The sequence below is a fragment of the Sinohyriopsis cumingii genome, chromosome 2 (genome assembly GCF_028554795.1).
Source record: "Sinohyriopsis cumingii isolate HCF-2022 chromosome 2, ASM2855479v2, whole genome shotgun sequence".
In the NCBI taxonomy this organism is placed as follows: domain Eukaryota; kingdom Metazoa; phylum Mollusca; class Bivalvia; order Unionida; family Unionidae; genus Sinohyriopsis; species Sinohyriopsis cumingii.
Window position 1 is genome coordinate 134,484,328 of NC_142962.1, and position 15,489 is coordinate 134,499,816.

The window sequence follows — 15,489 nt, forward strand, 5'->3', positions numbered from 1 at the left end:
TATAGATGCAACTTGGAAGTGATCAGGATAGAATTTCATGAATTTCTAATAAATATGTTTCATCGAATAAATGTTTTTATTTTTTATTTCAGCTTTTGAAAGCTGTTAAGGAACAGAAGGAACATAATTCCAGATTAACGAACTATGTAGACAAAATTATTTTGGCAATTTTGGAGAAGAATCCATCCATATTAGAAATCAGATGAACTGTTCTAATTGTGCATCAACAGGAGCAGCAACCATTGTGTCCATGCTGTATAATACATATCACATGATTGGTCAATTTTGACAATTGATCCCATTCTTTCCGAGCTAGGTTGTGATTGGTTGGACTACTTTGCATGGACATGGATTATGTATGATGAACAAATCACCAGATAGTGCCAATAATGTTAATGATGTCTAACATGTTGTACATATCAGATATTATTTATTTTCTGGAACTAAAATAGTTTAGTTATGAATGAATTAAAAAAACATTGTAATGTTGATATTGTAAACAGGTTTAAAAACATTTGGTGGAATCTCAGTCAGAGCCAGTAAGATGGATTATTTTATATGATTGTCTAGTGAGATGGGTATCCAGCAAAACTCCGGTGTTAATGTCATCTTGCTGGAAATGTGAATTGGGATCTTTAGTAATTATACTCTGTTGTCTTTAATATTTAATGGAGGTTTTATTAGCAGGACTTTATCTTATGTACATGCATGAATATATCAGTGATAAACAGCCGTATAATGGTAAATAATTTTTATACACCTGCTTCCATATGTAGTTGGACAGAGGTATATAACATTCATCTTGTCTGTCCATCCATCAGTCCTTCCATCTGGCACACAATCTCGATAATACAATGTGCCCAACAGTTGTTGATAGATTTCCATGAAATGTGGTAAATAGTAGGGTTATTGTAAGAATATGCGCATATCAACAAATTGCTTTGCTCTCGGCTTTATTGTTATTACCGCTTATGTCTTGTAGGAGTATGTGATACGCTCTTGTTAGCGCAACTATCCCCCCCACCACATTTTGATGGATCACTATCAAACCTTGTCAATATTATGGTTTGCTTCTTCAATTTTTGTTACAGTTATTGCCCTTTTTGTTTTGTAGCTCAATGCAAGCATGACATGATCTCATTTGCTCTACTAGATCACCCATTTTTATATGCCTTGCCATAAGGCAGAGCATGTTTTCAGTCCATTCGTTACCAGTTTGTTTCTGCACAGTAACTGGAGTTGTCAGTTGTGCACAATTTCCAGTCTTTGTAGCTGACCTGCACTTGTGGCAAGGCAGAAGCCTATCGATTTTAGGGTCAAAGTCAAAGCTCAAGTTCACTCTGACTGAAAAAAGAAAAAGTAGTTTCTTACAAAAAATGTTAGTTATCTACAAAGAGCACTATTAAAGACATGGTTCGTACATAATATGCAATTTTTTGTCTTGATGTATTGTCATGGATCTTTGTAGATATTATTGTCATCACCTGAAGATACACAGATAGATAAAACACAGTGTCACAATTTTTATTGTTATTGCCCTTTTTGTTTTGTAGCTTAATAAGGTGAACAACACAGTATCATTCCTGTAAATAATCCTGCAGTATTTGATCTCTTGTTGTTGGGAAGAATATTATGGTCATCACCTGTTGATATGTGAATTATCAAATCAGTGTGGTCCTTGAACTTTTTATAAGAATTATTACTTTTCACTTGCCACTGAATGCATTGCATGACAGAATCTTCTTCTGAATGCAGCTAGTCTTAGAAATTGAAGTGGAGTACAATGAAGCTTTCTTAAATGTTACAATCATCACCTTAAAATGTGCACATCAGCAAATCACTTGTGCTCTATTGATTTTGTTAGAGTTATTGCCCCTTCTAACTTGTAGATTGATGTAGCATGTGACAGAAATTGTGCACACAATGAGTTTCAGTTTTTCAGTGGATAAACGTGAGAGTTTATGCATGTTATGGTCATCATTTTGAAGGTACTTGTATTGACACAAGACTGCTTTCAGTTTTTTTTATAAGTTATTGCCCTTGTGGCCGAATACAGTGTAAGACAATTTTGTACATATCATGGTCATCATCAAAAGAGGCATATTGACAAATCTTTGTGCTCCTTTGAAGAGTTATTGCCCGTCATTGATTTCCGTTTGGATTGTTTGAGTCATGGAGAATATGGACAAGGAACGCTTTCCATTAAATACAGAAAGTTATTAAATGAGTATGTTTATTATTTTATTGATAAAGATATTTTCAGATGATTGACTTTTACAAGGTGATTTGTGTCAGAATTCATTAGGATTCTTAAAGATGTGTCCCATCTAGAACATATTTCCACTGTACAACAATCATTGGCTTGACACTAATTTGGATGCTGTTCTGACTGAATGCAAGCCAGATGAACAATAAAGTATATTGCGCTTTGTTTTCATGCTTTGTTTCCTAAGCTTTATACACATGACTAACATCATACATTTTATATGTCCATATACCTGGAACTTTTGAATGTTGGTTACAGATACAAAGTACTAATATAGTAGCATTCACCCTTGTATAATCAGTGACAGAAGCATATGCAAATGTTAATATTACATTGCTGTATCAATGTATCAGTCATTACATATTTTTGCAACCTTAGACATAATATCTTCAAACCAGAATATGGGGTACCTCTTGAATGTATTATATTTTGTTGCACAAGTACATTGTCACAACTGATTACAGTCACAGGGCAATAATGGTAATGGTGGCTTTGGCCTGTTTTATTGTCAGAATATAGTTTCTGGCCTTAGGCCCCAAAACTATGTTTCCAGTTGGCTGACTGTCCTTGGGAATTTTTTGTGCCAACCGTTGCACTTCCTCCTCCCTCCCTCCCTCCTCCTTACCCACCCCCATTAAAGAAAAATTATTTTAAAAAAAATTAATTGGTGCATCTTTTTGAGCTGGTTTAGCCCAGTACTTGAAGTGCTTAGTATATTCAATATACTTATTACCTTTTTTAAAAAAATTAATTTAAATCTCAAAATTAATTTGTGCATCTGAGCTGGTTTAACCCAGTGTTTGAAGCACTTAGTACATTGTATATATAAACCGTTATAGTGTTTTAAGAAAAGTGCTATCTGCCTTCCCTAATTTTAAAACCGTGCAATAGGAAACACACATTGGGGTGGGGGGGCCTTATAAGAAGAGACACAAAAAGGGAATTCATTAAGTGTTCAAATTACCATTATTTTTTTTTATAGTTTTAAACTTTAGAAATATCAAAAGATACTTTCTTGATCAGTGTTTGTATTAAGTTTAGAAATTAATTTTTGTCTCGTATACAGTGACAGTCTTGGCAGCAGTTCAGATCTTCTCTTTCCAAGTTGTGTGATTCTTTATATGTTTTCTCTTATCACAGAAAATTATACAAGTTTAATAACAAGACAAATGCATAAATTATTAACAGACTTGCAGTCTGGTTTATGAATGATATTGCTTTTGACAATGTTGACTTACAGAGATCTCAACATTTCTTGAAGAAATTTGATTTAAATGAAAAAAAATTATTTTACTGTCATTTAGGCAAGTCATTTGATTTACAGTTTCGATCCCACCTTGGCACAAGCTAGACTTGGCACTCACTTTGATGTCTGTGTATGCAACCATACTTAACCTCTGTGTTTACTTCCACAGCATACATTAACACTCAAGTGTTTCTACTTTGCTAAGTAAAATGGGGCTTGAGAAAAAGGTCAGATCTTTGTTTAGTACTTCACCTTTGGGAAGTACAGGGAAGCTATTGTACCGTATTCAGCAATAGCATAGACACATCTTATATTCACATATGTAGCTGGGTGCATCTCAGCCCTTCTTTCTTCATGGGTCCTAGGCAGCAGTTTAGAGTGGGTTTCATAATCCTACCTTCTGGAGAGATGGATAATTTTGTACATGCAGATCCATTATTTGCACGTTCTTGGTTCTGTTATCAGTGGAAGCTATTGTACTGTATTCAGCAATAGCATAGACACATCTTATATTCACATATGTAGCTGGGTGCATCTCAGCCCTTCTTTCTTCATGGGTCCTAGGCAGCAGTTTAGAGTGGGTTTCATAATCCTACCTTCTGGAGAGATGGATAATTTTGTACATGCAGATCCATTATTTGCACATTCTTGGTTCTGTTATCAGTGGAAGCTATTGTACTGTATTCAGCAATAGCATAGACACATCTTATATTCACATATGTAGCTGGGTTCATCTCAGCCCTTCTTTCTTCATGGGTCCTAGGCAGCAGTTTAGAGTGGGTTTCATAATCCTACCTTCTGGAGAGATGGATAATTTTGTACATGCAGATCCATTATTTGCACATTCTTGGTTCTGTTATCAGTGTAATCCTTGGTTCTGTTATCAGTGTAATCCTTGGTTCTGTTATCAGTGTAATCCTTGGTTCTGTTATCAGTGTAATCCTCAGAGATGGTGAGGGGATGCATCTTGATCATGACTACACCCACATACAAAAATTTGGATACTTTGACCAGTATTTCATTCTTCAAGGACTTAGGTTAAATTTTCTGTTTTAAGTTTATTTCTCAAGACCTGTTCATGCTAGAATAATCAAACTGGATAATTGTATGCATCTCTGTTAACACCACACCCATAAAACAGAAGGTCCCTGTGACCTTCATTTTGTATTTTTCTGGCTCACTTTAAGTTTATGCATTTAGTTCATGACCAAATAGTTTCTTTTTCTGCATACATACCTGCTGTTATTCATGGAAGTATGAAGCATGGTGAGGAGATGCATCTTGATGAGTACTACACCCCCTTCTCAGACAAGTAGGTCACTGTAACCCTTGTTTTATGCATTACTGACTTCAGTTACATTTTTCTTTTACTGTTCATGTTAGAGTCATTAAAATAGATTATATACATCTCAAATAGTACCATATCCATGGGGGCCCCGAGTGGCTGAGTGGTCTACAGCACTCTCCGTTACGGATCACTGCCATCTCACTTCTACCTGCGTGGGTTCAAGTCTCTGATTCAGCCAATGTGGGTATGTGAGAAAGCTTTCCAGCAGCTTCTCGTGGGTCGTTGGTTGTTTCCGGGGTTTTCCCAGGTTCTTCCTCCACCATTAATACTGGCCGCCATGTATAGCCTATTGTTAGCTGAAAAATGGCGTTAAACCCTACAACAATAACAACAACTATATCCATGCAGAATAGCTCACTGTGACAAATATTTTGGTTTATTGGTTTAGGTTAAGCTTCTGTGTTATGATCACATTATTTGCATGCTAAATCATGAAAAATGGTTAAGGGATGCCTCTTGAACACCAATCCATCACTGCAGAATTGGGTCCTTATAGCTCACATTTTATTCACAGCTGTCATTTAGCTCAGGAACAAATGAGTTTGTGGAACGTTGTATTGCTCTAAAAATGTATAAATTTTTGGCAAATAAAATTACTAAAATGGGATACCATTTTATCAAGATCAGACTTTTTGTTAGAATTTATTTCAGCATGATAGTTTTAAAATGGCTACTGGTAAGTGCTACAGTTGTAGAGGCAAGATGAATAATTATTGATTACATTTTTTTTTTTAATATATGAAAAGCTTTTCAATCCATTTACACTGAAAAAGCACCATCAATTTTTTTAATGGAAGACTGAATGTGATTCGAGATCCATTTCATAATAATCTTTCTTTGTACATGATAAAATGATCAATGATGTATATAATTTTTGTTTCTAAAAATTATAAATACTTTAGTCATCATCAGCAAGGTGACAGAAATACATTGGGTCCTTTCTGATCCCTGTACAAGGTACCAAAAGGGCGAACTTTTTGACAGGTCTAAATTGTATTGTACAGTTTTGTGCATGACCATGTCAGTGGTTTCAGTTTATTTTTGCAACAGTAATATTGCCAGATTTTAACCTAAGAAATATGGGAATTTAGTGAAAAAGATTTAAAGTAATATTTGCATCAAATTAGTGACTTAGATAAAAACTGAATTGGAATTTATGACAGTATCTAGTCATTCATTTATTTATTTCATTAGATTCTAATTAGTACATGTGTGTGTAGTATGGTGAAAATCATTTGATAGTGTATCAAGAAACATCCATCATTATAATCCCCATATAAAACCTTTCTCTGTATGAAAAAATCTGTGCACACATATCTTTGTAGACTTTTATTTGAGTTGATTTTCATGTAACTAATTTGTTGCCATTGTCTTAATGGGTTTAATGTTTCACATGCTTTGTACATACACATTTACAGTTTCTTATGATGCCTTTTATTTATTTTCTTTACAAATTTACACAAGTTGTAAAATCTTTATATGTAAATGAAGAGGTGATGAAATTTTGTATGTTGATTAGGTGTTATAGATGATTTTCATGTTGGATGAGTGGTAAAAATGACACATAAATTAGGGCGCTGTAGCATTTCATTAGCCTTTTGGTAGATACTCTTTACAGTTGGATGTCTTCTTCCTCTTTTGTCAAAAATAATAGGCAACTGTCTCATTTTGTTTTAATGGGTTGTATAAGTTAATGTGACTCAAGCAGTCAATCAGATTTTAACACTGTATGTTCCTCTCAGTAAAGGCATACAATGTTTTTACTACAAATTATTTCTGAAGACTTGTATGTAAATGTGTACATATCCAATACATCCTTTGTAATAGAAATATGTCTCTTATTTTTCAGTTGTTTTAGTCATGACTTCAGTTATGGCATGACGTTTCATTAGCATCATCTTTATATCATTATTATCAACGACATTTTTTTGCATTCATGGAAGCTTTTAATCAATGTTCTAAAAGGTATTATCCAGATTGGGATTTACTGTCCATATCAAAAGGGTAAGTGAATTGACCTGAAAATTAGCATTTACTGTCCATACCAAAAGGGCATGTGAATTGACCTGAAAATTGGCATTTACTGTCCATACCAAAAGGGCATGTGAATTGACCTGAAAATTGGCATTTACTGTCCATACCAAAAGGGCTTGTGAATTGACCTGAAAATTGGCATTTACTGTCCATAGCAGAAGGGCTTGTGAATTGACCTGAAAATTGGCATTTACTGTCCATACCAAAAGGGCTCGTGAATTGACCTGAAAATTGGCATTTACTGTCCATACCAAAAGGGCATGTGAATTGACCTGAAAATTGGCATTTACTGTCCGTGCCAAAAGGGCTCGTGATTTGACCTGAAAATTGGCATTTACTGTCCATACCAAAAGGGCTCATGATATGACCCGAAAATTTGCATTTACTGTCCATACCAAAAGGCTCATGAATTGACCTGAAAATTGGCATTTACTGTCCATACCCAAAGGGCTTGTGAATTGACATGAAAATTGGCATTTACTATCCATACCAAAAGGGCACGTGAATTGACCTGAAAATTGGCATTTACTATCCATACCAAAAGGGCTCATGAATTGACCTGAAAATTTCCATTTACTATTCATACAAAAAGGGCTTGTGAATTGACCTGAAAATTGGCATTTACTGTCCATACCAAAAGGGCACGTGAATTGACCTGAAAATTGGCATTTACTGTCCGTACCAAAAGGGCTCATGAATTGACCTGAAAATTGGCATTTACTGTCCATACCAAAAGGGCTCATGAATTGACCTGAAAATTGACCTTTAATGTCTATACCAAAAGGGCTCATCAATTAACCTGGAAATGGGCATTTACTGTCCATACCAAAAGGGCTCATGAATTGACCTGAAAATTGGCATTTACTGTCCATACCAAAAGGGCTCATGATATGACCTGAAAATTGGCATTTACTGTCCATACCAAAAGAGCTCATGAATTGACCTGAAAATTGGCATTTACTATCCATACCAAAAGGGCTTTTGAATTGACCTGAAAATTGACCTTTAATGTCTATCCCAAAAGGACTGATCAGTTGACCTGGAAATTGGCATTTACTGTCCATACCAAAATGGCTCAAGAATTGACCTAAAAAGGGTACTCTTTGATATTAGACAATGATCAAAACTGTAAATAACCCTTAAGAGAGACAAAAATTTCAAAATTATTAAATTGCTTCCTCTCTCTCATCCTCTCCCTTTCTTTTAGAAAAATAATGTTTCAGTGATATTTACATATTTTATATTTTTCTGACATTTTGTGTCCTAATTAAGTGTCATATTGTTTTACAAACTTTTGAAGCAGAATAATCCCATTTGTGTGCTTTTTCTTCAGACTTGTCACTTATTTTTGCACTGACAAGGTGAATTGTACTTCTGTTGAATACTATTACATTACTTTGGTTACAACTGTCATCTAGTTTTTAAAATGTACAGTTTTCTTCCAAATTATTGTATACAGTACTACCCATTTGTCTTGACCTCCTCAGGTAGAAGGTAATATTGCCGACATATGCAGATGGCAAGATAAGTGTTAGATTGGAAGCTGGCTGAGGAAAAAAAATACAGATTTTGCATACAGGTGAAATTTGTATTGAGTGACCTATTGTCAGAGAGTATGATTTACACAGGGAGAAAATAAATGATGGAAATGTGATTAAAATGAAGACAAAACTAGTTTGAAATACACTTGTATATTGATGACTTATGTTTGTGTTTATCTAATACAATCCATAATTTGTTAAGTATTGTACATGTTGTGTGAAAAATCGATGAAATTCAAGAGATAGTAAATTCAAATTGCTTTTTCCCCACAGTTGGTAGCCATCATAGACATGAAGTTACTTTTGTCCTAGAGAAAAGAAAACTTCCATTGTACAATAAATTTGTTCCAATCACTGCTCACTTCGAAAAATGCAACAATCAATCAATATATATATATATATATATATATATATATATAGTTTGAGACCATTGATGCCGTACTAGAGCCACCATAGAAGACTGTTAAATGGGCGGGGTATAATATGATGTTTGCTGTACTCTTGTCTCCTGTGTTTGGAACTATTCAAAGTTGTCCACATTGGATATTATACAGATATCATTTTGCTATCAACTGATCATGACAGTGTCGTGTGAAAGTAGTTCCCTTTTGAAGATTATTCCATTAAATAAATTTGATTGAAACAAGTTTTTTGTATGTCTGTTTGAAATATTTTAAAATGGATTTGACTAGTTTTATCATTCTTGTTCAACAAATAAAGTTTGAAGGACATAACTCTGAGTAGGAGAAAGAAAACCTTTCAGTAAAGACGAGTTTTCCCAAGACATGTGACATACTACACTAAAAAGATGAAACTCAACAGTGGGTACTTTTTTTTACACATGTACATTTTGCAGAATTGTACTTGAGAAAAACATTACTGAATAGGTACATTCACATTCTTTGCATTGGAAAAAATAAAATCATTGATCTTGTCCAACACACAGCCGACAACTGCACTATTGAAAGAAGTAGAAAAGCAAGCAAAATTAATAAATTTAATGATTCAAATCTGGACGACTAAAAGAGTTTAATTGGACATGTTTTATTTGGTTGGATAATTTTTCTTATATTTCAGAGTTTCTTATTTATCGTATAATATGCTAGAAACTAATTTTGTATTCCAGTGTGATAAGAGACTGTGATATATCGGTTTTAAAAACAGCTTACATTCCTCATTTCTTTGCTCCAAACTACTGATAAGGAAATAGCATGAGGAAAAAATTGTCACAAGTCTTTGTTTTACCTCGTGTGTATTTTGTAATTTGGTGGGCTTTAATAAACTAAAGTCCATATTTTGTTTGTCTTTTTTTATGTACTTCATGTAGTAAATAAAGGTATAAAGTTCCTGTACAAAGTTTAAAACTTTAGTTCACACACACACACTTGAAGCCATGTTGACTCGGTGGTTAAGACATTGGACAAGTGGCCAGAAGGATGCAGATTCGATTCCTACAATAGAATCGGCCCATATGTGCTATTGTCATGTGTGATGTACTTGCCATTGGATGATCTAATGTTCAGGGTGTTACTGTAGTATAAAACAAATTCAAACCAAATCAAACATCAGTTCATTGAAGTTTTTATGTAAATTTGACTACCACTAAATTAACACATCACCAACTATTTAACAGTATCAACACTTTCGGGGTTGACGTTTTATAATAACTGAAATTTCCACATTAATGACACTGACATTGTTTTAATCATGGGTAAGTTAAGGGACAAACATTGTTAAAATGATAATAGTGATGGCTCTTAGCATTTTCTAGCATATTTAAGTCTTGTAATGTGTTTTTATGTAATGAATCTTTTCCTACATCGGGCATCATACTCACGAAGTCACTCGTGTATTTCCCACACATGTATTACATTCACGTATGGGAACAACTGCTCAAGTGGCCTAGTGTTTAGAGCATCTGCCTTGGATACGGGAGGTCGTGGGTTCGATCCCTGGCTGAGTCATACCAAAGACTTGCAAAAATGGTACTTACAGCTGCCTCGCTTGGCGCTCAGCATTAAGAGGTTAGTGTTAGGACTGGTCGGCCTGGTGTCAGGATAATGTGAATGGGTGGGACATCATGCTACATGTCTGCGGCATGATGCCCCAGTGCTTGATATCACTATAAACTGCCACATTGCAGACATCGTAGCGATGTGACTGAAAAATTGTTAAAGCTACATTAAAAATCAAAATCACATTGCATCACATCATATTTTGTGTGGTGGGAAAAAAAGTTGGCAGTTTATAGTTTATGCGCTAACAAAGCTACTGGGGGTACCGTGGAGTAAATATCCTGATGCTCAGCATTAAGAGGGTAATGTTAGGACTGGTCGACCTGGTGTCAGGATAATGTGACTGGGTGGGACATCATGCTACGTGTCTGCTTCATGATGCCCCAGTGCTTGACATCACTATAAACTGCCACATTGCAGACATCATAGTGATATGACTGAAAATTTGTTAAAGCTACGTAAAAAGTCACACACACACACTTATGAGAACTTGAGTCTGCCTTTGGTTTGTTTGTTAAATAGAAGATCTTAAATTAGGTTAACCATATTTGTCTTTGCAATACATTTTCAAGCTAGAAACTTGTCCCACCAACCCTAAATCCAAATTTCAAGTTAGGTCCCTGTCACTTTGGTGGATGTCCTTGTTCCCATCAGCATGGTGGCTGTCTTTGTTGCTGTCAGTTTGGTGGATGTCCTTGTTCCTATCACTTTGGTGGCCTTGTTTTGGTAGATGCCCTTGTTCCTGTCAGTTTGGTGGATGTCCTTGTTCCCGTAAGTTTGGTGGATGTCCTTGTTCCCGTCAGTTTGGTGGCTGTCCTTGTTCCTGTCAGTTTGGTGGATGTCCTTGTTCCCGTCAGTTTGGTGGAGTTCCTTGTTCTGGTGGATGTGCTTGTTCTGGTGAATGTCCTTGTTCTTGTCAGATTGGTGGATGTCCTTGTTCCCGTAAGTTTGGTGGATGTCCTTGTTCCCATCAGTTTAGTGGTCTTGTTCTGTTGGATGTCCTTGTTCCTATCAGTTTGGTGGATGTCCTTGTTCTCGTCAGTTTGGTGGGTGTCCTTGTTCCTATCAGTTTGGTGGATGTCCTTGTTCTGATGGATGTCCTTGTTCCCGTCAGTCTGGTGGATGTCCTTGTTCCCGTCAGTTTGGTGGATGTCCTTGTTCCTGTCAGTTTGGTGGATGCCCTTGTTCCTATCATGTCCTTGTTCCCGTCAGTTTGGTGGATGTCCTTGTTCTGGTGGATGTACTTGTTCAAAAACTTTATACACTCCTTGCCAGTATTATGGGTTCAAATGGGGGTGGTTAGTAGATTCAAAAGGTGTATGCCGTGGGACTGTATTATGCTGAAGTCATTTAAGTGTGTGACGTTGATGGTTTTTTTGTGTGCATATCCTTTATAGCATGTTGCAGCCCTCTCTTCCATTGTTTGTTCTTTTAACAGGCAGAATAATTTTCCCAGTATGCTGATTGAGAACTATTAATACTTCATTTATTCCAAAATGAGATAATCAAGAAATTTTTCTCCTTGCATATATTTTTTGTACTAACAGAACTCTTCATTTTATCAACTCTGTAAGACCATTTTTAGATCGATCTCAGTCTATATCATTCAGGGGTATATAGTAATTCTTGTGTCCAGCCTTCCATCTGGCACACCATGTCATTGGCACAAATAGTTTTTGTTAGGTTGCCATGAAACTTGGTAAATATTATGGTTATCACCAGAAGATGTGCATAATGATAAGTCACTTAACTCCCCCAATTTTTATTTCACGTCTATAAGGTATAGGTGACCTTTTTTCAACCCCCCAGCATATACATATATAGGTGACCTTTTTTCAACCCCCCAGCATATACATATGCATACCCTTGCTGAATGGGAACCGTTCTCTTTCCCTAGGTCCTAGGTAATAGTTTCATAGTGCCTACCCGCTGGGCAGGGCTGATGGAACTAACTTGGTACAGACATGTACATTAGTCATGCATTCTTGGTCATATTTTTGTTTTTAGCTCGGGTTTATTAACAGCTTATAAATCCTGTTAAACCTAGAATCATATCACTTGGGGGGATGCATCTTAAAATGCACAACCTCATTAGAAATATTGGTTAATGTGACCTATATTTTATGCTTCCCTAACTTGGTTTCAATTTTGTGGAGGCTCCTGTCATGTCAAACTCATACAAGTTGATTATCATATGCATTTCTGTTGGTACCATACCCTTACGACAATGGAAGATCAATGTGTCCCATGTTTTGCACTTTTCTGGCTTTGGTTGAGTTTTACGTTTAGCTCTTATATCTTGTATACAATCTGTTACATGAGGTTTCATGAGTGATGTATCTTGATGAGTATTCTTTACAACAAAAGTATGTCACTGTTACCCGTATGTCACATTCAACTGTTTCAGTTTGATATTTTTACTGTTCGTGCTTTAATAATTAAAAGAGTCACTTTGACCTCTATTTCACATTTTACTGGCTTAGTTTAAGTTTTTGTATTTAGCTCATGATCACAAGAGTGTTGGGATTGTTATATGCATACAATCCTGCCTAGAACCTTGAAATTGGGGGAGTGGATGCATCTTGACAAGTTCTGCATCCTTTCTGCAAAAAGAAGTATCAGTGGCCTATTTTTAATGGTTTAGCGACTTTGTTCAAATTTTGTTCTCTTCATCCCATGGCGATATAAAATGCTCTTTAACTGAACAAACTGGAAAACCTTGCATACTGAAATCATCATCCTTTTGTAGGGATATTCAATCCGCACTCTTCATTCTCAGTGTTCGCGATTACGACCATCATCTCGCATTGTCCACGAGCAATCACTCTCACTGGTCTGATGCGCTTCGACGGAAGTGTTACCTGTGTGTGCTTCCCCCGTTGCATACAGATACCAAACTAGATTGTTTCCAAATTGATCTAACGCGGGTGGTTGTGAAACTTTTATAGGTAACGGCGACAATTTTTCTGACGAATCGCTTCAGAGGGTCTCTATCCAATCAAATGTGTGGTTTCATTATTCGTGGCTTCTAGGACCGACTGAATTTGTGTCACCCATTCCCGTGAGCGTGCTTCACGTTTCATCAATAATTCTTGCACGTACTGTTGCTTGAATAATCGTTTCGTAAGTGTGTGGTTGAACATGTGGGAGAAACCACAGGGGCTCTTTACAAAGAAAATTTGGAGTATCCGTCCATGAATCAAGGGATGGGGGTTCTAACCTGGACGGATACTCCAAATTTTCTTTGTAACGAGCCCCTGTGGGAGAAACAAGATATCCTCCTGGTGAACTTCGTTAGGGGTCCTCAAATCAAATCCATCTGCGAGAAATTTTCAGTGTCTCGGGTAAATAAATCTGACACAACGCTTACTTGGCCACTACAGTTTTGCAACATTCGAGGTAAGGTTTGTCGTGCTCGCTGACTACTTCACCCTTCCAATAACCGTGTGGACTGTAGCATATCGCGTACGGTTTCGCATCCATCTTTGTTATATCGATACTTTGGCTCCAATGGTAATTTTGGCTCTCCATGTGGCGATTATTTCTCCAATTAATTGTCGCGCGATCGCATACAAGTCATAGATGAAAACCGCGTCGGCGCACTGACGCGCAAGGATATCGCTCGATACTTTGTAAGCAAGATGATGGCGGTAACATGCAGCATCGACGCGGTTTCAGCGTTCTCCTGGCGCTGACCAGCTATTAAAGTAAAATTGTATATCCAACCGCGTCCCAGGCCTGCAGTAACGGTATCCAAGGATATGCTTCTTGTCAGGATATTTACTCCACGGTACCCCCGGTAGCTTTGTTAGCGCATAAACTATATCACTGCCAGCGATGTTAGCGCATGCGTAAACATTTTTTTTCTCTCATCATACTGGGAACAAGTTTCAGCATTAAGACTCTTTGGATTTGGAGTACGTGTTTCCATGCAGCAGCATCACAAAATATGATGTGATGCGATGTGATTTAGCTTTTTAACGTAGCTTTAACAATTTTTCAGTCATATTTCTACGATGTCTGCAATGTGGCAGTTTATAGTGATGTCAAGCACTGGGGCATCATGCCGCAGACATGTAGCATGATGTCCCACCCATTCACATTATCCTGACACTAGGCCGACCAGTCCTAACACTAACTTCTGAATGCTGAGCGCCAAGCGAGGCAGCTGTTAGTATCATTTTTGTAAGTCTTTGGTATGACTCGGCTGGGGATCGAACCCACGACCTACCGCATCCAAGGCGGACGCTCTAACCACTAGGCCATCGGAGCGATCCACAAAATATGAAAGCGTAATGTTAAGTTCTACAACAATGGATATTCAGCATGGTATAGCGAAAGAGAAAAAGCTTCCGTCATTGGCTTCTCTGCGTCGATGAACCCTCGGCCGCCAAAACATGGTTGTGATACGACCGGTTACGCAGGTGAGCCAATCGATTCGAGATCGACTACGACCATTAGCAACTTGACAACCAAAGGTTGCAGTTACACTTCCATCAATGACATCAATACCAGCATCGGTTGGTAAAATCATCAATGTAGCCGTTCAACTACCTCTGGAACAAGCTTGTGCATACTCCATAATTGCAAATCTGGCAATGGGACGCAGATTATGAATGTGGACGGGGCGTAATAGGTGTTAGGTGAAACCAATAATAAGCGTGACATAGTGTCAAAATTAAAAAATACGTGCCAATTTATTAAAAGGGTTTAACGTCTGTCTAAAAGGGTACTTAACCGTATTTTGCGTTTTTGTTTAAGATTTATCATTACATGTACGTAATGGACTCTTCCCAGCCACGCGATGACGATGTTGCAGAATTTGTAGATGTGGCGGTGAAAACGAGTGACATCATTAATCGCAGACTACGCCGTCATGCGTGAAAAGACCCATGGAAGTGTTGAAGTGGAATTCACCGAAAAATCCACGCCGGTTACTTTTGTCGTTGACTATCTTGTACCAACATTGATTCAACTAAGATTTTGACTGATACCGGTGGGGGGGGGGGATGCATTTGTCAGTGTAACAGATTTTGGGC

General features: G+C 37.0%; 1 protein-coding gene across 1 annotated transcript in view; it reads left to right on the forward strand.

The window, feature by feature from the left end:
• The window catches only part of LOC149805885 (lethal(2) giant larvae protein homolog 1-like), a 327,641-nt gene that overhangs the window by 123,004 nt on the left and 189,148 nt on the right, over window positions 1-15,489 (forward strand). Inside the window, 1 exon segment of the mRNA XM_089950631.1 lies at window positions 93-209. Coding sequence (XP_089806757.1) covers window positions 93-209 — 117 coding nt within the window.